The sequence below is a fragment of the Rhincodon typus genome, chromosome 21 (genome assembly GCF_021869965.1).
Source record: "Rhincodon typus isolate 14 chromosome 21, sRhiTyp1.1, whole genome shotgun sequence".
In the NCBI taxonomy this organism is placed as follows: domain Eukaryota; kingdom Metazoa; phylum Chordata; class Chondrichthyes; order Orectolobiformes; family Rhincodontidae; genus Rhincodon; species Rhincodon typus.
In genome coordinates, this window is record NC_063352.1 from 6,380,212 (window position 1) to 6,406,699 (window position 26,488).

Here is a 26,488-nt window from a genome sequence, read left to right on the forward strand (position 1 = left end):
TTTCTGCCACTTTATGTACTAAGGAAATTATTTATTTGTAGTTTTCACATTAATTTGTTTATGGCCCATTCATGACAACAGCCAGAGTAAATGAGCTTAAATATCTCAAAGGATTTCAATTTCAGAGTGCCATTGCATTTTGCTAGATGCTTCCAATGTACTCTATAAAATATTTGAAAAAGCTAACTGCATCATTAAAACATATCATGAAATGTCCTTTCTACAGGATGCCTGGTTGCAAATACAGAAGATGTATTCATTTTTGGAGGATCATTTTTTTTTTCTGATGTTTTATCTTTGCAGTTGAAGAAACCACCATTTGTGTTCAGGTGGAGAGCTGTGAGGAACAGCCATCTCTATCAGTATCTGGAGATCTGGCTGGCTTCTCTGTGTTAATTGACTCTGGAGAAAGCAAGTGTCTACCAGGTGGCAGTTTGCAGATTACGAGAACAAGAGAGGGCATTGCAGATCAGCATCAACCAAAGCTTGAAGACACCGAAGATACTGGGGTATCTGATTATACAGATATGCTGAGCTTGGGCAACCAGGCAGACATCCTAGCAATCATTGAAGAGAAGGTAAACAATTATTTCCTTCTAAAACAATATTTTGTTCCCTTCTTTTTGGCTCTTCCTTATTTCAAATGCCATTGCTTTAAAGTAGGGCTTCCCAAAATATGGGTCACAGTAGCTGTTATAGAGCTCTAACTGAGTGCTCACTGCTGTGAGGCCCCTTTTAAATCCTGGTATCTTTTAATATTAGGCGTGGCCCATCTTTGAAGCCTGAGTCCTGTCCTGCAAAACCCCACAAAAAAATAGTGCTCATTACTTAAAGAGCTGCATTCTAAACAGCAGGTCCCCTTGTTCCCCTCACACCACAGCTCTGGGAACATAGCAATTTTCAAAACTCAAAAGTGAGGGCGCAATGGGGAGCAAATTCTATGAGTTCTGTTTTAGAAATTAGACAGGCGTTCTATTTTGATGCTGTTTTCACCAGCTTTGAGCGGACTGCTGCGTATTGAATGGACTCATTATCCAAGATCAAGAAATCCACATTCTACCACAGTATGGGGAAGCAAAGTTGCCTGAGAGACGTTTTCAAAATCTGAAGTCTGCTGCGGAACAAATTTCTGTCGGCTGTCAGCTGGCCCGGGTTCCAGAAGTGCATGTTTTGTTGCATTAAATAATATGCTCTTCTCACCTGAAGGGTAAGATTACTTGGGAGAACAATAGAAAGACAACTGGTTGTAACCTGGGATCTGCAGAATTTGATACAAAAAGCTGATCAGTAATCTATTGTTTTATAGGTGGAGGAAGCAGCAGAACTGATAAATCTTCCCCCTGATGATATTGGAGAGCAGCTAGCTGCCACTGAAGGAGATGCTGCCTCCCTGTTTCGGGCAGAGCAGGTAATAAAGGAGGAAGCTGAAGAGGTCCAGCAGCAGACTCATAAATCCGAACACCGACCTAGTGATGAATCTCAAGTGTTGGCTGGTTTGGGAACTGAGGAAAAACTGACTTTCAAAGCAATTAAGCAAGAGTTGCCAGAAAAAGTGAAGGCAGAGCAAGAACAGGAAGAAGAGTCAAATTCAGGTCATGCACAACAGATACTGGGTGTTAGAAACGCAACAAATTCCCCAGACAGTGGACTGAAAACAGAGGTAAGAAAGTAGAACGTAAATGACAGAACTTTGGGCATCTAAACAGTATGATTTTAATGTTAAGTTTAATATTAGAGTCACACCAGTGGTAAGTTGGCATTTGCAATAGTGGCTGCTTTACTGGATATTTTTAAAAGAACAAGTGCCAGAAAAGTCCCTTGTTTATTACTAAAGGAAATTCAAATAGGCTGAAACAGTGTTGCCCTGATTCAGTCTCTAATCTGAAATGTTGTTGAGAAAGGTGAAGTCAGGTAGTATTGAATTGATTCCTCAACATTCACAGTTTATTTTAAAAAAAAACTTGCTACTTTTTCTATTGGTCTTTTTATTTCTTCTATCAACATATTGATTCAGTATAGAAGCTGTATTTGTTTTTAGAATATGAGCAATGTTAATTATATATAGTTGAAGGATATTAGTTAGGGTTAATGGACTTAATGAAACTGAGGTGCAGTAGTGTCAGGAGGTTTAATTTCTAACATGAGCTGTTGCGGCGCAGTGGTAGTTGTTCTGCTCTGGGCCGGAAGGTCCAGGTTTGAGTCCCACCTGCCGCAGAAGCGCGTCATAGCATATCCAATCAAGATGATTGGTAAAGAAGCCAAATGGTATACTTTCCGTTATTAGCAGAGGCATATAATACAAGAGAAAAGGTTATCCTGAAACTTTACAAAATACTAGGCCACAACTAGAATACTATGTGGCAGTTCTGGGTCAACACATTTTAGGAAGGACTGCACTCGAGAGGGTGTAGAGGAGAATTATCAGGGTCCCTCTGGGTTGTAGGGTCTGAGATTTGGGGATAGAGTGGATATTCCATGCAGCAGCAAAGATTGATAGGGGACTTGATGATAGTGGTGTATAAGATTATGAAGAGTATGGATCGGGTGGATAGGAAGGCAATTTTCCCATTTGCAGAAGAGTCAGTAATAAGGGCCATAGAGTTAAGGTAATAGGTAGAAGGCCAAGAAAAGAGTTGAATTTTTTTCACTGAGGGTGGTGCGAGTCTGAAATGCTGCCTGAAAGAGTGGTTGAGTCAGAATTTCTTGGAATGTGTAAGTATTTAGATAGACATTTGCATTTGGAGGCAGTTTTCTGACATTTTTCCATTTATGAGTGAAATTAAATATGCAGATTAATTTGTGTAAGAAAATATCTTGCGCGGTATTTTGATATTTTTGATTAGTATTTTTCATTTGTAATTTTGTTACTTGAGCATTGGTATCTTCTGTTTCTTTAGCCTAACTGCTAACTTTGTTGAGGAAAGGCTTCCAGCCTTGCTCAGAAGTAGGAGTATGAGTAAATCAAGTTATTATTATCCAAAACAACAGGCAAAATTATGATGACACTTCAAAACTGTATCCTGACTGGGACTACTTTAATTGCAAACCTGTCGTCAATGAAGATAGCAGGGTGGAAACATATCACCGCTCCTGTATGAAAAGAAGAGAACATTACTTTTTTTTACATTTAAAGAACAAAATCATTTTGTTTCTTTTATAAAATTACTAAATGTTGTATGTGTTTCAATATAGATATAAGGGCCTTCAGGGATTTCAGTGCCAATTCTATATCAGCATCTGAAATCTAATCTTATTTCGGCTTTGCTTCTGATGCTCTGGGAATGCTTACATGTTTATTAACCAACCTTTAATGCATTTCTCGTTCTATTTCAATAGTCTTTCGCTATTAAAAATTGCTTCTAAGCCTTTTAGTAGAGAATTGATTAAACTAATAGTTTTGAGAAAGAGTAAATATCAGTTCGGCAGCTCAACTCCCCTTTTAGAAATACATAGTGCGAAAGAGGTACAGTCCTCTTGTTTTGTCCAGTAAGTGTCTGTTCCTTCCTTTGCAGACACTTGGGTTGGAGCATTCTTTACCTCGGAGCATCATGCGAAGTAAAAGCACGTCTGAAGAACCATCACATCCGTCGCCCTGGAGCACCGCACGCAGCAAAAGTACCTCTGAGGAAATCGGACAACTTTCTCCCAGGATCACTATTCAGAACAAAAGTGGCTCTGATGATGTGGGACAGTCTGAAATTCTAGGTCAGTGGACTGGAAAGTTTATCAGATCTGTTTGTGACTGAAGGAGGCTAGTGAAACATCAACCAGTCAGCGATGCCTATTTCCCACAACTGAATTTTTTAAAAAAAGTCCTTCATCCAGCCATTTCATTTGTTTCACTGTAGCTTGTGACACTCATTCACCATTCAACAGAATTGGTTGCCATGGAGTTTCTTTTCTCAATGGAAAGACATCTGGCCTCTCGTTTTTTTGTTCTTCATTTATGGGACATGACCATTGCTGACAAGGCTTTCATTAATTGTCTGTCATAATTGCTCTTGAGTAGGTTATGGCTCATTTCACCTGCCAGTGCTGGTAAAATTAGGAACCAATCTTCTGAATATTTTCAGATGTGAACCAATGTCCTCCATTTCTGTGTCATCTTGGCAAACCATCCTCACTTTCTCAAAGAACCTCTTAAGCCATTTGATAACTCTGCTTTCATGCATATATTTTCTATTGAATTTAATTGTTTCTTATGAGAATTTTACAGAAAGATTTTTTTAAATGAGGTGGGAAAAGAGCCCTACCACCAGATACACATTCTCATCACCTCCCTTGTTAACATACCGCAGGGACTATTCCCTAGGGATGTTCTGGTCCCATCCTCTCCACCCCTAATACCTCCCTACACGTTCATGGTACCTTCCCAGGCAATTACAGAGGCTGCAACACTTAGTCATTTACCTCCGCTCTCCTTACTATCCAAGGCCCCAGACACATCTTCCAGGTGAAGCAGTGATTTACCTGCACTTCATTCAATCTAGCCCACTGTGCTCATTGCTCACAATGTGGTCTCCTGTACATTGGAGAGATGAAATGCAGACAAGGTGACCACTTTGTCGAACACCACGTTCTGTAAAATTGACCCTGAACTTCCAGTTGCCTGCCACTTCCATGCACCACCATGTTCCCTGGCCAATATTTCTGTCCTCAGGCCTGCTGTAGTGCTCCAGTGAGGCTCAATGCAAGCTGGAGGAGCAGCACCTCATTTTCTGCCGAGTTGCCTTCAGGATTCAACATTTGAGTTAAACAATTTCAAAACATGAATACCCTACTCTGTTTATTGCCCTTTCCCCCCATCCCTAGACATTGTCTTATATGTGTTGCTCCCAGTACAGTCGACCATTAACACTGTTCGCTACCACTGTACGTACCGTTCATTTCTGGACCTATCGTAAGTTTTAAAAAAAAAACCCCTCACCTCGTCTCTTGCTTGCTGTCTCTCTCGCTGACTCTGTTCGCCCTCTCTTGCTAGTTCTCACTGTTAGTGTCTGGGCCCTATCTGCCACAACCCCCTCATCAACATAAATACTACCCTTTCGCAGCAATTGTCAGTTCTAACAAAGGGTCACTGGACTCTAAACATGATCTATTATTTTTTCTCTCAACAGATGCTGCCAGATCTTCTGAGTTTTTTGGGCATAGTCATACTACTTTGTCTTTTTATTGACCGCGACCTTTCTCAATGGAACATGTTCAAATAGGATGTTTATGTATGTTGTAAATGAATAATAATTTTATAATTACATTAAAGTTGATACTAGAATTTTTTTTTAAAAAATTCAGATTCCTCAAAGGAAGAGAGTGGAGTAGTTATAAAGAGCCATATCAAGGTATTGTACATCATCACTTGTATAATCTCACACTGTGATTCGGACCGTGAATGAGTAATAACCTTTATCGATTGCAAGTTAACCAAAATTTGTACCCACTGTGATATCGATTCTGGCTTCATCAAATTTTTTTTTCTTTATTCATTCATGGGATGAGGACGTCGCAGGCTAGGCAGCGTTCATTGCCCATCTCTAATTGCCCAGAGGGCAGTTACAAGTCAACCACCTTACTGTGGGTCTGGAGTCACATGTAGGCCAGACGGGGTAAGGATGGCAGTTTCCTTTCCTAAAGGCTACTGGTGATCTTTATCTTCTACAGTATCTTCCTGCACTGTCCCCCATATCCCTTGGTTCCCATAGTTGGCATTTTGTCTCGAATATATTCAAAGATATAGAATCCACAGCTCGCTATAGAGTAGAGAATTCCAAAGGTTCACAATCTTTTGAGTGAAGAAATTTCTCCTCCTTTCACTAGATTCCCCAAGCAAAGGTGACAGTTTCCGGGGCTGGAAGTGGCATAATGGTTGGGTCAGTGGGCAACTAATCCAGAAACTCCGGCTGATGCTCTGGAGGCATAGTTGCGAATTTCTCCATCACAAGGTGGTTAAAGTTTTTGAATTCAGTAAAAATCTGGAATGAAAGGATGGCCTAATGACAACCATGTAGCCTCTGTCGATTGTTGTCCATTCAAAACCCATTTTGTTCACTTCCTTTACAGAAGAAAATCTGTCATTGTTACCTAATCTAGTGTATGAGGGTAGTTAGGGATAAGCAAATCACTGGCCAAGCCAGCTATGCCCGCATCCCATGAATGAATCAAAAAAGCATCCAACGACAGATCGGTGTTGTCTGGAAAAAGAGCAGATTTCCATTGTAATATTCAGTGTATTTCTTCAAAGTCATAAAGTTCAAAGTATGCATTGTAACTCTGCAATTACTGATGGAAATATCAGTATTTGAGGGCTTAGTACGTTAGGATAGCATTCTTCAATTTTGGCCAAGCTTTACCTCATTTAAAACTGATGTCTAGTGTTTGTATTAAGTAGTATACAGGGGCTTGTCAAGCAAATGCATTACATGTTCCATTAGTATCGGTAACAATTTTCAGATTTATGTGCTGTAAACAAGACTCAACATTTAGAGTTTGGGTTGTCTGGTGGAGACAAGAAAATATATGTAGCAATATAAGTAGTCGCTGCATTGTGATAATGATGAGTATTGTGTTAAAAGATGTCATTATACTGGCAAGCATGTATTCTACATAATAATGGATGTATGTATGGTACACAGCTGCAAGAGATGCTTGTTCCAAAAGAGGAGGATGGAGCCAGTGAAGCTGCTAGTGTGGATGAGGCCAGGGAAGAGGAACCGAATGAGGTCTATATGTCAGAAACTGACAATGAGCCACCTGTCAGTGAAAGTGATGATGGCTTCAGTATTCATAATGCACATTTGCAGTCTTCAGTCCTTGCTGATTCAATACCCAGCAGCCCTGCTTCCTCACAATTGTAAGTTTTTCAGCTATTTTGTTCTACACCTTTATGGAGGGTATCATTTGATTTTCAACTTAAAATGATCAAATCAGTATTTGCTTAGCCTTGCACCAGACAACTTTTGCAACAACCCAGCTCACTGTACTTCATCAGTGTACTCTGGTACAATTTTAATCAATGCCCAAGTGTGGTAAAAGTTTTACTTGAAGGCAGAAATCACAACCTTGGTGTCATATTTCACCCAGATGAGCTTCCACCCCCAGAGTGCAAATGTCTCTAAAATTGCCTATTTCTGGCTGCATCATTGTCCGACTTCACCTTAGTTTCAGCACATTAGCTGCTAAAATCCTCATTCATTCATTCACTACCCCCTAGACCTGACCATGATGACTGGTCTCCACATTCTAACCCCACGTCTCTAATTCTGGCTTCCATCCCAATTTTGCTCGGTCCCAATACTAGTGGCTGACTGTGTTTTCGGTGACTTAGATCCAGGCTCTAGAATACCCACACTACATCTGTGTCTCTACCTTACTTTCTTCCTTTAAATAACCTCTTAAAACCTACTTCTTTAATTAAGCTTTTCTTTTCTGATCTCCTTTTGCAACTCTGTCATGTTTTGTTTTATAATACTCCTGTCGAGCACCTTACGACATTAAAGATGCTTCATAAAAATGTCATCGTCAAAATCTTGATTTGTTTTCCAGTTCATTATCTCGTTTTATAGAAACAGCAAACTTTCATCCACTTTTTGCAGTTTGCTAGGATTCATTAAGAACTTAATATATTAGAAAAAATAACATGATAAAGTTGCACATGGAGCATTGTAGGAAAACAAATGTTTTGGCAAGAACCAGTGTCGTGTTACGTGCAGTTTAATAGCAACATTTTGAGGTTTATGGTGTTATTTAAAAGACATTAAATCTTTTTATTTCAGCAACTTTTTGATTGCGTTTTAATCACAGTGCTGCTGAAGAAAAGTAAGAGCTGCTTCAGATAAATGTAAAAAATAAAATTGAGTAGGGCTGATGAAATGCTTCTGTGGAGGTACAGATGGATTGTATGATATCTACAACCTTTTTTAAGTATGTACTTTAGTTTTCCATTTTTATTTTCTCTAGTTCAGTCTGTAGTGAAGATCAAGAAGCCATTCAAGCTCAGAAAATCTGGAAAAAGGCTATTATGCTGGTATGGAGAGCAGCTGCCAATCACAGGTTTGTGCCATTCTTGGTCTTTGTGGAGGAGTGTTGTCTAATATATTTGCCATTTGCTATGCTCTGCCATCTGCTGTTAATTGGGATGCTACTTGAAAACCCCCTCAAAGGTAATTGTTTGCTTCTTACTCCAATCTTCTTAACAACTCTACTCAAATACTGTTGCCCATCATCCTCAAAAAAAATAATTATAGGTTAAACGGAAAGATATGATCTTGCAATTGGGTTGCATCCACATTGTTAGGTTCAAATTTGGGTTGCATCTTCTTTCTGACACTCTTTCACACAAACACTCAGATAAACAGAGATAGTAGGAGCTGCAGATGCTGGAGAATCCGAGACAACAAGGTGCAGGGCTGGATGAACACAGCAGGCCAAGCAGCATCATAGGAGCAGAAAGGCTGACGTTTCGGGTCTAGACCCTTCATCAGAAAAGCTTTGCTTCACTCAGATAAACAAGTTTTCATGAATAAATATTTTAACATTTTCGCTCTACCTTTTCTTCAGTAATCTGCAAGAAAGCTTTAAGGTTTTGTTGGAGAAATGTTGTACATAGCAAAAATGTTATTCCAGAGAATTTGTGTGGATGTTGAAATTGTAGGATCTCTGTTCATCTAAGTTGCAGCTCTGGGCAAAATATGAAGCCTGTGCTCAGGTTTTCAAGAAGTGCTAAAATACAGTCATGCAGCATGGAAATAGACCCTTTGGTCCAAGTCACACATGCCAACCAAGTTTCCCAACTAAACTAGTCCCACATGCCTGTATTTGACCCATATCCCTCCAAACCTTTCCTATTCATGTACCTATCCAAATATCTTCCAAATGTTGTGACTGTACCTGCATCTACTACTTCCTCCGGCAGTTCATTCCACATAAGAACCACCCTCTGTATGGAAAAAGTTGCCCCTCGGGTCCCTTTTAAATCTTTCTCCTCTTATCTTAAAAATATGCCTTCTAGTTTTGAACTCCCCCTACCCTAAGGAAAAGACCTTTGCTATTCACCTTTATCTATGCCCCTCATGATTTTATAAACCTCTGCAAGGTCACCCCTCAACGTCCTATGCTCCAGTGAAAAGAGTCCCAACCCGTTCATAGAATTCAACCCCTCCCCCTCCCACCCAGTCCCAGCAACATTCTGGTAAATATTTTCTGAACCGTCTCCAATTTAGTAATGTCCTCCCTATAGATCAGAACTGTACACAGTACTCCAAAGTGGCCTCACCAACATCCTGTACAACCTCAACATGGCATCCCAGCTCCTATACTCTGGTCTGAACAATGAAGGCAAACGTGCTAAATGCTTTCTTAATCATCCTGTCTACCTGAGACGCAACTTTCAAGGAACTATGTACCTGAGCCCGTAGTTCGGCAATACTATCCTGGGCCCTACCATTAACTATACAAGTACTGCCCTTGTTCGTTTTACCAAAATGCAATACCTCACATTGAAATTAAACTCCATTTGCCACTCCTCAGCCCATTGGCCCAGTTGACCAATATCCCTTTGTAATCTTCTTCACTGTTGACTATACCACCAATTTTGGTGTAATCCACAAATTTACGAACGATGCCTCCTAAATTCTCATCTTCAAATAAAAGTGCTCTTGAAGGTATTAAAAGAAACAAAAGACAATTAATTTGACTAAATTTAATCATATTACCATGAAATACTTTATTTGTTTAAATCCTTATTCTGGACATTTGGGGGAAACAGTGCATTGTGATAATGTTACTGGATATTTAATTCAGTGGTACGGTCCAATGTTCTGGGGACATGGGATTCCAATTTCACTACAACATTGATAAAATTTTAAGTTCGGTAATGAATCTGGACTATAAACTTGGTTGACTGATGCCCTTTAGGGAAGAAAATCTGCTGCCTTTACTCGAGCCAGCCCTACCTGTGACCTCGGACCTTTAGCTCTGTGATTGACTCTGAGCTAGCCTCTGAAATGGCTAAACAAGCCACTCAGTTCAAAGGTAATGAGAGATCAGCACCAATGTTGACCTTGTCAGCAATACCCAGATCCTATGAAAGAATAAATTTTAAAAATGAGAAATGTCAGTTACTGAGTAAAATCTGAATAAATTTATTTCCTCAAAAATCATTTCATGTAATTTAATTTAATTGATTTTTTTTTAATTACATGTGAGAATAAGGAGCCAGGGTTGGCCCCTTGGCCCCTTGAACCTCTTTTGCCATTTGGTACAATCATGGCCAGTTTAATTGTACCTCTACTTTTCTGTCTACCCCCATAACTTTTGACTCCTTCGTCAATCCAGAATCTGTATAGCTGATCCTTAAAAATAATAGATAACCCTGCTTCCACTGCTGTCGGAGGAAGAGAATTTCATAGAATAATGACCCTATGAGAGGGAATACTTTGTTTATCTTCTCCACCCAAATGAACAAGTTTATGTTTTCCCTCATTACACTTCATCTGTATTTTTGCCCATTCACTTAATCTATCTATATCTTCTTCATATGTCCTGTCTATCTTGGTGTCATCAGAAAATTTAGCATTAATCCTTCATGTAAGTCATTGATATTGATTGTAAATAATTGAGGCAATGGCACTGATCCCTGTGGCAGTCCACTCATTATAGCTTGCCTACCCAAAAATGACCCATTTATGCCTACTCTTTCTTTCCTGTTAGTTAACCAATCCTCTTTCCATGCTAGTGTGGTGCCCGCTACACCATGAGCTCTTATTTTCCACAGTAACATTTTACAAAGCACCTTTTAAAAAGCTTTCTGGAAATTCAGGTACTCCAGATCCATAGGATTCCATTTTTCCATATTACTTGTTACTTCCTTGTAGAACTCGAATAAATTTTTCAAATGCTGTTTCCCTTTGACAACACCATGTTGAATTTGGTTACTTCTATAAGTCCTTAGCTATGTCTCACTGGCTGGCTTTCCAGCTGCATTTCTGGTTTTTTCACTTTTTCGTTCCGCATCTCATTTATGGTTCTGGTCTGCTGTTTTACTTTGAACAGCAAAGTATCATATTGGCGGTGAAATAACAGGAATTAAGTGTGGTTGATTTGTTATGATATTTCCTGAATGATTTTGTTTTGCTCTTTGTGTATTTCCAGAAGATAGTGCTGTTATTTCTTTTCTTGTAGTTAACAATTGTAATCTAAATTCTTCAGTTATTGTACATTACAACATTGAGCTACCTACTATGATTTTGGTGTTGATTTTGAGTTGAGATTTTGAGTTGATTGTGCGTTTCAAGACATGTATAAATGCATGCTGAGTGGAACAGTATTCTTGTTTTGAAACATTTTCTGTCTGTTTCTAAAATGTTTTCTTGTTACAGATATGCTAATGTATTCCTTCAACCAGTGACAGATGATATTGCCCCAGGATATCATAGCATTGTACACAGGTCAGATTCTTAATTGTTCTGCAGGTTTTGTAAAAGACATTTTGCCAACAGAACAGCCTATAAAATGCATAGAATTGTTTAGTACACTGTTCAAGTTGTCCATATTATTTTGCACAATAGTTTTGTTCAGACTTTATCTTAAAGGTGGTAAAGATTTGAAAGGGTTGCACAATCCAAGTTCATATAGACATAGGAAATAGGAGTAGGAGTGTGCCATTTTTCCTCTCTACCATTCAATGAATCTTCCATCTCAATGCCATTTTCCTAACTATTCCCATCCCCCTTGATCTCTTTAATAGATGGACATCTATCTATCTCGGTCTTGAGTAGACTCAATGATTGAGTTTTCACACCTGTCTGTGGTAGAGAATTCCAAAGATTCAAATCTAACTTCTCTTATAAGCCTTAATTTGTGCATCAAAGCACCTGTATTGCGAAAATAGTTGAATTATGCTGAGTTATTTATGGTATGTTTATGGTTGATGAAACAATTCTTTGTTGCTGTTGCTCTTTTCAAGTAATGGCAGTACTGATTTTATCCGTTTTCAAAACCTTTACACAAAGTCTAGTATACTTAAAACAATTGATTTGTAAAAGGGATTGTGGTGTCAATGTTATCAACTAAAAAGTTAGGTTGTAATGAAAAACTTTTGTAAAATTGTTGTAACATTAATGAATTTTATATGAAGCTATTTTGCCCATGTAAACATGTTAACTTTCACTGTGAATTATTTATTAACATTCCATAAAGAATGATGGTTTAGTCATTGCTATTAATTTCTTTGCAAAAATGTAGACATGACCATTTAACTTTCAAATGCACGGTAATTGCATGTTACCGAGCCATTGGGAAAACATGTGCAAGTGTGTATGTATATAAATAAATGTGCAGACTGTTAATAAGGTTTTCATTGTAAACGTACCAGTATCCAAGAATGTGTAGTTTTTAGTTGTGCATCACTATTGGAATACCAGAATGCAGTACTTCTGAGCCATTTGCACAGCCCAACATTTGAGTTTTCAGTCTGAGATTTATTGATGTAGAGAAGTGCTGCCTGGAAGTTTGGGGTTTGCAACTGTGAGAACAAATGATATACTATGGCATTGTTACAGATTCTATTTTTGGTGCAATGGTATGCATGAAGTGGTACGGATTAATATTTCCTTTTCACTCTGAGATGTTTTTTTCCTAATTAACCTGTTCAGAGATGTTATTTCACACCTCTGGCACAGGTGGTAGGAACACTACCACTGCACCACAAGAGCCCTCCTTTTCATTCAACCTGATGTACTATGTTGACATCAATTGTTGTGGTTGTAATTGGAAACTTACAACTCGAGGAATAATGAGTGGTATATACAAATAAGAAATAGTTTTTGTTTTAGTTTGAGTTCAGAAATTTGGATGTAACTGAACATGGTCAGTTAATATTTAGACAAGGACTGTTATTCCATCTTTTTTTGCTTTAAACATCTCTAGTTGTAAGAATTTCTGGTTGAAGAGTTTGCTGACGTAAACTGGATTGACCATGCTAAATTGTTCATAGCACCCAGGGATATGTGGGCAAAATGGATTAGCCATGATAACTACAGGTTACAGGGATAGGGTAGAGGTTTGGGTCTGGGTGGGATGCTGTTCAGAAGCTTGGTGCAGACTTGATGGGCTTGATGGCCTCTTTCTGCTCTGTCGTGATTCTATGATATTAGTGGGTTTGATTCTTGACCCGCATGAAGCTGACAGCTCAGAAAATATCAAAATCCTGTGCACTGAATTGGTGCACTGTAGTTATAGACGTTTATTTGTGTGGGTATTTCAGAGAGTTGGAGGTTTCTGCTATTCTGAGACCACAGGAACCATGTAGATGAAAGATAAGGGTGATTTTAGCCAAATGCTGTAAGAGACTCTTTTATAAAAATCATGTGCTACTAAAATATCCTTTGTTTAGTATGTCAGGATACATGAAATAGTAAGTGGCTCAGATTTTGAAATATTCTTCAATTTTTGTTTTCACTATCGTGTATCCATGAGTAGTAAAGTTATAAAACCAAAAAGGATCTCTGTAGATATTTGCAACTGACCCTACCATGTTTTATATACTTCAGCTTGGTTCTTGATAATTGGACAGTGAGGCACCAGGGTGAGCTAAATGTAGAATGCAACATTTTGATCATCCAGGACCATGGGAACATAACATGAAGATGCTTTGTAACAATGGACATCTCCTGAAGCTACAGAATTGCAAAGAAAATAATCAGTGTTTTTTGATGTATCTTAGTGATAAGAATTAATAGAAAATTCAGTGTTATACATAATACTGAGGTTTCGTTGCAGTTTTATCAGTGTAAAGAATGATTATTAAATAGCATCATCAGGAAATTATTCTTTTAGTGATAATGATAGCGAAGAAGACTGCTTCTACTGACAACTGTTTCATGTCATCTTTTCAGACCAATGGATTTATCTACAATAAAGAAAAATATTGAGACTGGTTTAATCCGCACAACAGCAGAGTTTCAGCGAGACATAATGCTTATGTTCCAGAATGCAGTAATGTATAATAGCTCTGACCATGATGTGTATCACATGGCATTAGAAATGCAGAGAGATGTTTTGGAGCAAATTCAGGTAGAACATCCACAACTTTTGATATTTCTCAAATATGTAAATGGTCATATGTAATTGCATTCAAATAGTAGCTGGACTAACTCATGTACAATAAAAAAAATCCTTTGTTGCAGATATGTCGATCAACTAACCTGAATTAGGTCCAAGTCTTAACTTTGCCATTCCTAACCTTAACTTTCTATGATAGTAACTTTATGATTCGTAGTCTTCACAATTGAGCTCAGTGGAGTGACGTAATACAATGGCTGCAAAACATATATGTTTTTACTGATGTGATCCCAGCTTATTTAAGTGTGGTTTCAACTGTGTATTGTAGACTTTTCCGACAGTCTGCAAGTCATATGTTTTTGTGACCTAGCTATGCAAATAGAGATCAACATCTCAACAATTAGGCAGATGTGGCTAAATGGAAATCTAGACGGGGATAATTACATTTCTGATTAGAAAGTAAAAAATGAATTGTAGTCATCATTATTGGGTGTATTATCTCAATGCTCATATTCACATGGCTTCAGAGATAATAGGAACTGCAGATGCTGGAGAATCTGAGATAACAAGGTGTAGAGCTGGATGAACACAGCAGGCCAAGCAGCATCAGAGGAGCAGGAAGGCTGATGTTTCGGGCCTACACCCTTCTTCAGAAAACCTTTTTGTATGATTGTTATAAACTAATAAGTTAGAGAGAAGAGTGAGCAAATTTTTTTTGATACTTGAATGCTTTAATTGATGTCTGATAAATATTTTAAGTAAAAATACGTGAGCAGGCTACATGTACCTAATATTAAATGAGTGTATGTAAGGTAAATTTGCATGGAAATTAGCACATGTAGCTAAAATGATATCACCACATCAGCAATTTCTATTTGACAACACTGAACCATACACCTCAGGACTTTTTTTTTCTGTTTTATTTCATCATATGTAATGTCAAACATAGCTCCAAGTTCCCTTTGAACCGTCCTCCGTTAATTTAATCTAACTTACACTCCCTCCACCTCCAGTGTACAGTAGCAGTAGTCACAGATCGCAGAAGAAACCCTTCAGCCCATTGAGCCTGCTTCGACATTTCTACACTAATACCACTTTCCAGTATTTGGCCCATAGCCTTGAATGTTATGACACTTCGAGTACTCATCCATATACTTTTTAAAGGTTGTGAGATTTCCCACCTTTACTACGTTCCCAGGCAATGCATTCCAGATTTCCCACCACCTGTGAAACAGATTTTCCTGAAATCCCCTCTGAATCCTCAGTGTGTACTATCTTTTGAGGTGCAATGCAGCAACTCACTCAGGCACCCTTGGCACCTTCCCAACCTACGACCTCTACCAGTGAGAAACAGGTGCGTCTGCACCTTCCCCTTCAAGCCACACACCATGTTGCCTTGGAATTATATTACCATTTATTCACCATTACTGAGTCAAAACCATGGAATACCCTTCCTAATCACACAATGGATGTATCTACATAACAAACTGCAACAGTTCCGAGACGGGTCACCACGACCTTCCCTGCAATTAAGGGAGGAGGATAAATGCTGTTCCACCCAGCAATACCCACATCCCATACATGAATAGATTCCAAACATTTGCTTCAGTGAAGTCTTTTGCATAATACCTGACTTGTTGTCTATATTGTTTAGCCAATTTCACAGCCTCTGTGAATTCACAACTAATTCTCTAATCTGATTATCTCTCTGGTCAACTATTTAGATGGAAATCTTTACTTTTGGTAAAGTTTCTAAATCATCTCTGATTGTGATTTAGGTAGCCAGAGTGGGAAAGGCAAAAACTCCAAAAATCCCTTTCCTTCCTTTAATGGAGGAAAATAGTTTTGGATAATGATATGAATTTGGTTCAAGAACTTGTTTCGATATTGATCCTGTTCTGGTTTAGAACGATCCCCTAATCATTTTTTTTTTCTCTCTGCAACTCTTTCTTTTAGCAATTCCTCGCCACACAGTTAATAATGCAAACATCCGAGTCCGGAATCAGCGCTAAGAGCCTGCGTGGGCGTGACTCAACTCGAAAACAGGATTCTGCAGAGAAGGTCAGTTCATGTCTGCAATACAAATATTTTATGGAGAGTCAGAGCCATGATTGAATAGTTTACTGTTTAAACAGTGAAACCTATTTGTTTAAAAATGGCTATTACACGTCAGTCAGTGCAATAAATTATTTAGATTTGCTATTTTATTAAGAAATCCTGGACTAAATCACAAGCCATATGTCAGCTTGTAAAGGTAACATTGGTTTAAAATTAAAACTTGATCTTACTTCTTACTTTCCTTTTTATATCTGGAGGAGAAGTTGAATATAGTTTACTTCTCCGAAGAAGTATTTTACAATTATCCTACACTGTTTTGACTTCTGGCGTCAGTATTGTATTGGTTATTTCCTTTCAGAGAACAGTCCCCAAAGTAAGTAGCAAATTGTTAACATGTGTAGCATTCTGATGTAGTATTGGGAATAAATTTACACAGTTAGGTTTTTCTTGGCCGAGTACTATTTTAATGGGCAGTTTTCCAGTAACCAGAAGTACAAATTGACCTAACCACTTTTGTGTTATTTTTAAGAGTCATAATCAAAAAAAAGTACAGCAGTAGTGTTTTTGGTGAAAGTTTAGTAACACTTAGATGAGTAAACCTCGCTGCTTTGCTCACAGAATTGATCTCATAATGTTAGTATTACAGACCCTGTTATCTGGTACCCTGGCAATCAGAAAGGCACCTCCCTGCTGCACATGGCAGTTCTCCCAAAATAAGATAGTCTGAGATTTAAAAGAAGAAATCGGAATTGTAGCCTCTTGAAAACATTATCAAAGCTGAGTGGAGAGCCCCTTTTGATCAAAGCGTCAGCAGTATTTATGAGCAGTTCTGGCCGCTCACTTTTAAAACATGCATTCATCTTGTGGTACTGACAAGTCGAGTTTTCTTTTACCACTACCATTTCTCTGCAACCTGTAGATTCATATAATCAGCACCCCTCAATCATTGAAACTAAAACCGAAATTGCTGGAGAAACTCTGCAAGTCTGGCAGCTGTGGAGAGGAAGCAGAGTTAACATTTTGTGTCCGATGGCCTTTCTTCAGAACACTCCACATTCACTGTGTGTGATGGAAACAGGGGAGATTACTGTATTGCTAACATTTTCATTTAATTAAGTTTTATGTGACAGGGTGAGCCTGATGTCAAAAATACCCCAAACCATTATTAATATTGTACATGCTGTTACTTATATATATGAAAGTACTTGTGACATATTTTAAAATTACAGTTCATTTGCAAGTTGGTGGATATAAAAATTGGTGGCTGTTAATGATGAATTTGTTGTAGGATTCTGAGAATAACAAGAATTGAGACATATCAATATGAAAGTTGAAAGGAGGAGGAAACTTTGAGAAGTAATTTTTAAGGGCGAATATAAGTTCATCCTATTTCCTGCCCATCAGAAGAGTATGTGGCATGGTTCTAACTTAAATAGGTCAGCAATTTCTGAAGTTCTGCCTTTGGTTCAGTTGTTTTCAAGTTTTGCCACATCAGCTAAGGTTACTTGGGGGTATGACAGTTGGTGCTACCATGACTGAAGTAAGACTAGGGCTGGAATAGATGTAAAGTGGACCTTTTTGTGATCCCCTTCAGATGATCATGTTGAAAGTAGACTTGTAGATGTGTGATTAAAGATAGTGTCATTTCAGCTGAAATGCTTACTCTGACTCATTGACCATGCTGAGGCATCTCAAGTTTTGTCACTTGGCTAATATACTATTTATGCGATGAGATCTAAATTAAGGCATAGTCCAATAATAATATTGAGACAAACTAGTTTTGGCGAGAGTGGTAAGACTTTCTGACAAAAGAGGTCAGAATAATTTAGGTTAGCACTGCAGTCTCACAGCGCCAGGGACCCACGTTCGATTTAAGCCTCTGGCGACTGTCTGTGCGGAGTTTGCACATTCTCCCTGTGTCTACGTGGGTTTCCTCCGGGTGCTCCAGTTTCCTCCCACAGTCCAAAGACGTGCAGGCTAGGTAGATTCGCCATGCTAAATTGACCGTAGTGTTCAGGGGTGTGTGGGTTATAGGGAGATGGGTCTGGGTAGGATGTTCCAAGGGTCGGTGTGGACTTGTTGGGCCGAAGGGCCTGTTTCCACACTGTAGGGATTCTATGATGATGATAGACTTTAGTCATCAAAGCTCAAAAGCTATTAAGAAACTAATTCCTTTTGGGAGTCCTTTACATTTCCTGACAACCACTATCTAATAAATAATTTACACTGCTTCCGATTTGAACTATTACCGCAATAAAATACAAGAAGTGCTTCAGTTACGCTTCAATTCTGAGTGATCTCCTTCAGGGATGATTTTGAGATTATAGTAAAATTTGACTCTAGACATCTCATAGTATTTACATTATCACTGGAGTTTCATTCCAAACTTCTTCATGAAAATTAATCCCTTGACGTAAAATGCTTTTGCTGTTGCTTGCTGACTCTTTAGAGAAGCACTGTAGTCCTCACAGTGAGAACAGAGTATAAAACAATTAGCCTTTCGGGGGGTATCCCTGTAGGGCCACCGTTTGGATTCTCAAGTCATGGTAAGGACAAAAGCTTACTCTGGTATTTACTGAATTGACTGTTAGTGAAATTCTGGTAAGTGATTGGATCCATACATTGCTTGAACATCATTGTTCAGATAGTTGGAAGTATTTAAGTTCTGTCATTGGAATCGCCTATAATGGCCTTGAATATGTATTACCATTTTTTCAGCACAATAAAATGCAAGTTTATTTAATCCCTTGGAATAGGTTTTATACATCCTGTCTCAAGTATGACAAATGCTTATATGGTACAAGCTATTACTATTTTTTTTTAAACAGCACCAGATGTCTAATCAGTGAAAGCATAACAGCATAACATATATTTGCTTGTACTTTTGATTTACAGGTATAGGTATTCTTGTTACAACTGACCTTCTGTGTACAGTAATCATAAACATGTAATGTCAGTAGGTAGATTTCAGAATCCTAGCCCAGGAATAAAACCATAGGTAGAATTACTGTTTTAACATTGATTATGTGGTCAAGCAAATATAATTGCCTTTCAGCTACATTTATGGAAGTAGTGGTTTACCTCCCACTTAACAGTTTATAGATGATTCAGGAATCCCTTCATTTTGTCCTTAAAATCTGGACTTTATGATTGATTTGTAACCAAGTGGTAAACCATTCCTGCTAGCATACAATTGACTGGAAATCCAGATTGATGTCTTGAGAGAGGAGTGTAGTTGGTTTGCTTTTGTGTTTATTTAGGTTGACTCTGATTTGGTGTTTTTCTTTGTCCTTTAACAGGACAGTGTCCCCATGGGTTCTCCTGCCTTCCTTCTATCTCTCTTTGTAAGTATTTAATGCAGATTATAAATAATAACTCGCTTTAGGAGATGTCAGAGTCTAGACTGTTCTGCCCTGAATGTGAACCCAAATTATCTCTCTCAAACCATCGTAAATGCTGTGGTTTATAGCTGGTTAAAATCTAAAGTTTTGTTTCTGTGAAAGATTGTTTGGAAGAGATTGTTCCAGTTTCAAGTAATAACTACTGTTTAATTTTTCTGTAAATAACGCATTAAAATATGTTCTGACTGATCACCTACACCAGCAACTGTGTGACTGTAGTCAGTGCCAGTTTGTAGCTGATTGTGTGAAATGAACTGATATTGGTTCGGTGCTGTCTGGAGAAAGATCTTTCAGTTTAGATGTGGAATCAAGCAACATAAAGAAAAACTTCAACCAAAGCAGCATTTTCTTATGTGTGTAAAAGGAAACCTAGGGAATAAAGCATTTGTAATGCTGATACCAGGATTTTCAAGAAACCAGAGAAATGTAAACCAATGGAAGAAAGCTACTAGATCTTGTGAAGGACAGTTTAAGGTATTTACATGCCTCAGTGCTAGAATTGTGCAGGATCTAAATGCTCAGGACCCAGCAATTAGGAGCATCGACAACGGAACAGGTAGGTGATGCTTCGCTCACTCCTAAGATGGTGGTCAATTTTTTTCTTAACAGATTTACTTTAAATCCCAGCGTTTACTTGAGGGAATTGTTAGTGTTTATTGATTTTTTTTTTTTTTTAACGTAGCTCAAATGGTATTTTAAACCATGTGCTGCTGTTTAGTCAGAAAGCCTGAGTTGCAATGCATCATCCAACAAAACAATTCCTTTTCTTGCCTGTGTTGACTTCTAGGTAAAATGACATCACCCAAGCAACATTGTCCTTTTTCTTTGCTGTACTGTATTACATTCTGTAGAATTTTGCAAAATATTTATGTGCATATTTTTAAGGAAGCAATCTTTGCAGCACAGGTTTAACTTGCATGTTACACTGTCTCATGGAATTCCCTACAGAAAGAAGCAGTGGGAAATGGCTGAAAGGATTTTAGTATTACAAGCTGCTTATTCCCATAATAGAACACTACATGCTGCAGGTTTTCTTTCTCTGTTACAACGCTTGCACTTTTCCATTTTCATATTTAAACAGGATCAATTTGCCCTTCCACCAGGAAATGCTAGTCTGAAATGCTACTACTGAAACTGCATTATCCATTAATCAGTTTGTGAGTTAAGGAAAAGTGATTTCATGAAATAATAGAGCAGCAACAATATATTCTGTTAAAGAGGCAAGACTACCAGCATTGAAATTATCAAAAATCCAGAGGTACAAATTAGTATATATTATCTGATAACACAGCCAGTTCCTCTAGGCCCTGCAACATGAAAACCTTGATCACTGGTTGTCCAGCAGCAAACAATGGTTGGCTTTGCATCTGTTCCTCCATTTCTTGAAGTCCCCTAGTATAAAGACCACAGCTTTATATGATGATCTCCAATTCTATTCTTCTAATTTTGAATTGTGCTTATATCGGACTAAGTAGCAGTCAGTTTTTATTGCCATGCAAGATACTTTTGAATCGGAGATACCATTTTATCAAGAATTTATAAGTATTCTTAAGTAATTTATTTTAAATTCGTTGAGTACGCTTGTTTTTTTAATATAAATCAATTTAGTTAATCATGTAGATAAATGCTGAATTGTTAAGGTTTTCTGTCAAATAAAATTCTTTAATGCTGTAGCAATCACCATGTCATACATAGTAAGGCTTTCCATTGCAATCTTCGGATACTGGCATAATGCCACTTTCCATTGTCTAATGATTTTAAAAAGCTATTTTTTGTTTTAAAGTATTGATAGTGTTAGTATTATTATAAAGTGCATAAACATAGACTGAAGGCTGCACATCAGCATTCGAGTTCTGTTTATTTCCCTAAATACAATTAGTATAAGGCTTCAAATGGAACATTAACAACGTTGTTTTAACTTCAACTTCCATTGTGTTCCAAGTGGACAATTAAAGAAATGGTTACAAATTTCGTCCTTATACCTGTGACAAATTAAACATCATCCTTAACCCAAGAGTGTTAGACATTCATTGCACTGCATATTCATATTATATTGAGAAAGTTGAGTCAGCTGGAAGTATGAAAATTATGACACATAACCATAATAATATAATACTACAGTGTGAGAAAATGTGACTTTTTAGTTTAGTTGTGCATCTTCTTTGTTCGTTAGATCCCAATTTAAATTTACAATCAGAAATTGCAGCAGTAGTAGGCCACATGGTCCCTTGACCCGCCTTTTATCGTAATCACAGAGTCATACAACACAGAAATAGACGCTTTGGTCCAACTAGTCCACACTGACTATGTTCCCAAACTAAACTAGTCTCACTTGACTGCGTTTGGCTCATCCTTTCAAACCTTTCCTATTCATGAACTTGTCCAAATATCTTTTAAATGTTGTAATTGAACCCACAACCACCACTACTTCTGGAAGTTTATTCCACACACACACCATCCTCTGTGCAGAAAGGTTGCCCCTCGTGTCCTTTATTAAAACTTTCTCCTCTCACTTTTTTAAAAAAAAAAGTGCCCCCTACTTTTGAACTCCCCCACCCTAGGGAAAGCCCCTTGCTGTGTACCTCATCTATGCCCTTCATGATTTTACAAACCTGTATAAGGTCACCCCTCAACCTTCTATGCTCCAGTGCAAAAAGGCCCAGCCTATCTGGCCTTGTCATTCAATAAGAATCTGATAATGGCCTTAACTTTGTTTTGCAGCCTGTTACCCTTAACCCCCCACTTAGTCCAAGAACGGACCTATCTTGGCCTTTAAATATACTCTGACTCGGTCTCCTCAGCTCCCTGGACTAGAGAATTCCAAAGATTCACAAGACACAGAATGAGCAACCTCATATTCTGGCATTATACTGTCTAATGGTAGTTTGCCCTAATAAGATCACATCTGATTTTTCTAAATGCCAACAAGTATAGGCCTAACTTGCTTAATGTTACCTCATAAGGCATAGCATCTTGATCCAAGGAATCAACATAATAAACTTTCTCTGAGCTGCCATCAATACAACTATTATCTCCTTTAAAGATGAGGCTGAAATTATATACACTACTCAAGTTGCGGGCTCTCTAATGCCATGTATAGCTGTCGCAAGACTTCCCTACTTTACACTACATCCCCTTTGAATGGAGTCCAACACTTCAGTAATGAGCAAGTTAGACAAAGGACATCCAGCAGACATGATCTTCTGGATTTCCAGAAGGCCTTTGACAAGGTGCTGCACCAGAGGCTGCTAAATGAAATAAGAGTCCGTGGTGTTCGAGGCAAGGTACTGACATGAATAGATTGGCTGACTGGCAGAAGGCAGAGACTGGAGATAAAGGGGACTTTTTTATTTGCAAGTTGGTGACTTGTGGAGTTCTGCAGGGGTCAGTTTTGGAGCCACGACTATTCCTATCATACCTTAATGATCTGGACGAAGGAATTGAGAACATTGTTGCTAAGTTTGCACGTGACACAAAGATGGTTAAAGGGCTTCTCATATAAGGAGCAGTTGAGGACTCTGGATCTGTACTCTGAGTTTAGAAGGATGAGTGGGGATCTCATTTAAACTTGAAGAATATTGAGAGGCCTGGACAGAGTGGATGTGGAGAAGATGCTTCCACAAGTAGGAGAGACTAGGACCTGAGGGCACAGCCTCAGAATGAAGGGTCGACCCTTTAGAACGGAGTTGAGGGATTCTTTCAGCCAGCTGGTGGCTAGACTGTGGAACTCATTGCCACGGAAGGCTGTGGGGGCCAAGTCATTGAGCATATTTAAGACAGAGATAGGTAAGTTCTTGATCGGTATGGGGATCAAGTGTTATGAGGAGAATGGAGGAGAATGGAGTTGAGAAACCTATCAGCCATGATCGAGTGACAGAGCAGACTTGATGGGTGAAATGGCCTAATTCTTTTTCTTTGATTTGGGTTTTATTTGCCTTCTAATTACATATGTTAAATTCTAATATTTCATGCGCAGCGTACACAAATCCCTCTGCACCATGGCAGTTTGTAGTCACTCCTCACTTAAATAATATCTTTCCTATTCTTCCTATCAATGTAAGTGGCCTTCCACTTTCCAACATTATACTCCCAAGTGCCAAATTTTTGCAAACTCACCTAACCTATATTCCTTTGCATATACTTTAGCACTAGCTTCATATCATCGGCGAATTTGGCTATAATACATGCTGTCCCTTCATCAGATACATTCTCGTAATTTATGGCAGCATGAAAATTACCCACTTGGTTCTACTGTCTGTTCTCTGATAGTCAATTAGCTAAATTTATCCTTGCCAATATTTTTAACCCCAATGTATCAAACTCTTTTGCAGTAACTTTCTATGTGACACCTTGTTGAATGTCTGTGGGAACTCCAAATACTCTACGTCTTCTGATTTTTAGTTTATCTAACCCACCTTTTACGTCATCAAAGAACTCCAATAAATTCATCAAACACCGTTTCCCTTTCAAAAAGCTGTATTGATTCTGATTCTCTTATGATTTTCTAAATACCTAGCTGTTGCCTGCTTTAATAATGAAATCCAGCATTTCCCCAAGGATAAGTGTTAGGATAACTGTCCTACAGCTACCTGCTTTCTGCTTTCTGATTTCAGCCTTTCTTCAATAGAGGCATTTGCTATATTCAAATCCACTGGGGCCTGCCCAGAATTGCAGGAATTCTAGCACAATAACCACTTTCAAGAGACCCCGCTCTTCTAGCATCAAGGACGCAGGCCATTGGGTCCAGGAAAGTCATCAACATTTAGTCTCATTATTTTGCTTAGTGCTTTTTCCTCAAGTTATAGTTAGTTTAAGTTCTTCCCTCTCTTTTGCCTCTGATATTGCCCCTGTTGTTGGGATATTTTACATTGCCTTCACTAGAAGAAGACACGATTAATACTTTCAAGTCTTTGCTGATTCCCATTATTAATCATTTAGCTTCATCTTGTAAAAGACCAATGTTTACTTTAGCTGCAAGCTTCCTTTTCTATGTACTTGGAGAAGTTTTATAGCTCTTGCTGATTTATTTTAATTTTTTTGCCCTTTTGGGAAAAAAAACTTTCTTTTGTTTCTTAAAAATTCCCTAATCTTCTGCCTACCACTCTGCACATTGAATGACTTTTCTTTCAATTTGATATCATGCTAAACTATTTTGGCCCACCACAAATCTTCATTCTTCACATAGAGTATTTCTTTTTTCTTTTTCCATAGAACATATCTTTGTTGAGAATAATAGAATATCTCTTTAAATATGTTGCTGCTTACCTTTTTGATCTATGTTCCCAATTCACATTAGCCAATTACAGTAAACCCTGAGTATCTGCAAAATCACGAATCATGAATTTGCCCTATCTGTGCTAAAAAAAAGTAGCAACAAAAATTAACATCCACAGGCAAAAATTGCATATCTGCTATTTTTAACCTCTTTTTAAATGAGCGTCACACTTGTGAATTCTATCATTCACTGAAGTTCTCAAGAATGTAACCGTCATGGATATGGAGAAATAACTAGTTAGTTATGTCTTCATAACTTTGTAATTGCCTTTATTTAAATTTACAACACTAGAATCAAACGCAAATTTCTTGTACCCAAACTGAATGTGAAATTTGATCATGTTAATTATTCCTTGGAGGATGATTGTTAACTCTGTCTTATTACACACTGCAAGCTCTAAAATTGTCTGTTCCCTGATTGGTTCCACAACATATTGACCTGAATGCACCCAATTAACATGTCCTTAAGACTACCTTTACCATTTATCTATATGAAAACCAAAATCACAATAATTGTGGTACCTTTCTTACAAGCTTCCATTCTTTCTTGATTTATACTTTTGCCCTTCAGTACGGCTACAATTAGGATTCCTACAGTCAATGTCCACCAGTAACTTACTTCCCTTGTTATTTTTATCTCGACTCAAATTGTTTCAACATCGTGATCATTCAAGTCAAGATTATTTGTCACTTTCATACTAATTTCATTGTTTTTAAAAAAGATGATTCATTCGCATTTTCCTTTCTGCTGATCCTTTCAAAATCTATTATCTCTGAATATTCAATTTCCATCCTTGCAACTACATCACTACAATGGTTATAAAATTAAACCCATTTATTTTATTTGGACCACTAATTCATCTATCTATTGAGCACAGCCAGACATTTTAAAATCTGCATAATTCCTTATAACCGTTCATAAAAGTACACAAGATAGAAAATGAGTGTCACTTTATCCACGTTAGCTCTTACATCCAGAACATAACTTAAAACACGTGGTTTTGTATAGATGCGTTGAAAACTTTCTAGTAATATGAAAAGATCAGTTCTTTGCATAATATCAAAATAGCAATTTTGCCATTATTTTAAATTTAAGTAAAAAATGTGCTAAAGTGTGACAGTACAATGTGAATTATTTGATTTTTTTTAATACTTTACAAAGTGCACTCAAATTCAATGCTCAATGTGTTTCACTTTTAGTAGTTACTGTTGTTAGATGGTGGGTTTTGAGGACAAATTCACTGAGGAAAAACTTCATGGAGACCATAATTTACAATAAAAGGGCCAATGTGATTTTTTAAAATTTGGAATCAGACAAATCATCCAACTGTGGCTTAGTGAGTTTCCTGTGAAATTATTAGGTTCTACCTGCATTCTTTTGAATTTGCTAATTTCAGGTGGAGAAATTGTTGGTCATAATAATTTTGCCTTTAATGGACTCTTGGTTAGTGAAGGTGTTATTATGATTGTTGATGTTATTATTGGACAGCTTTAATCCCAGACTGAAATCTGGTATCTCGCTGAAACACACACAAGCATGCAATGCTCCAGATTTCATTTTAACAATAAATCAAAGTTTTTAACACAATGACGATAAAACAGAATAAACCAACTATTCAGCTATAAGCGATAACAAGATGTAGAGCTGGATGAACACAGCAGGCCAAGCAGCATCAGAGGAGCAGGGTCTAGGCCCGAAA

The 26,488-nt window shown here is 37.9% G+C and overlaps 1 protein-coding gene across 1 annotated transcript in view; it reads left to right on the forward strand.

Annotated features, from left to right (window-relative positions):
• brd8a (bromodomain containing 8a) overlaps positions 1–26,488 on the forward strand; it is a 78,339-nt gene that overhangs the window by 26,336 nt on the left and 25,515 nt on the right. Inside the window, exons 12-23 of the mRNA XM_048609667.1 lie at positions 304–578; positions 1,307–1,660; positions 3,513–3,705; positions 5,293–5,339; positions 6,630–6,847; positions 7,954–8,046; positions 11,373–11,441; positions 13,890–14,067; positions 16,012–16,116; positions 19,413–19,457; positions 20,197–20,204; positions 22,615–22,798. Of these exons, the coding sequence (XP_048465624.1) occupies positions 304–578; positions 1,307–1,660; positions 3,513–3,705; positions 5,293–5,339; positions 6,630–6,847; positions 7,954–8,046; positions 11,373–11,441; positions 13,890–14,067; positions 16,012–16,116; positions 19,413–19,457; positions 20,197–20,204; positions 22,615–22,798 (1,769 nt within the window). The remainder of the gene's footprint in view (positions 1–303; positions 579–1,306; positions 1,661–3,512; positions 3,706–5,292; positions 5,340–6,629; positions 6,848–7,953; positions 8,047–11,372; positions 11,442–13,889; positions 14,068–16,011; positions 16,117–19,412; positions 19,458–20,196; positions 20,205–22,614; positions 22,799–26,488) is intronic.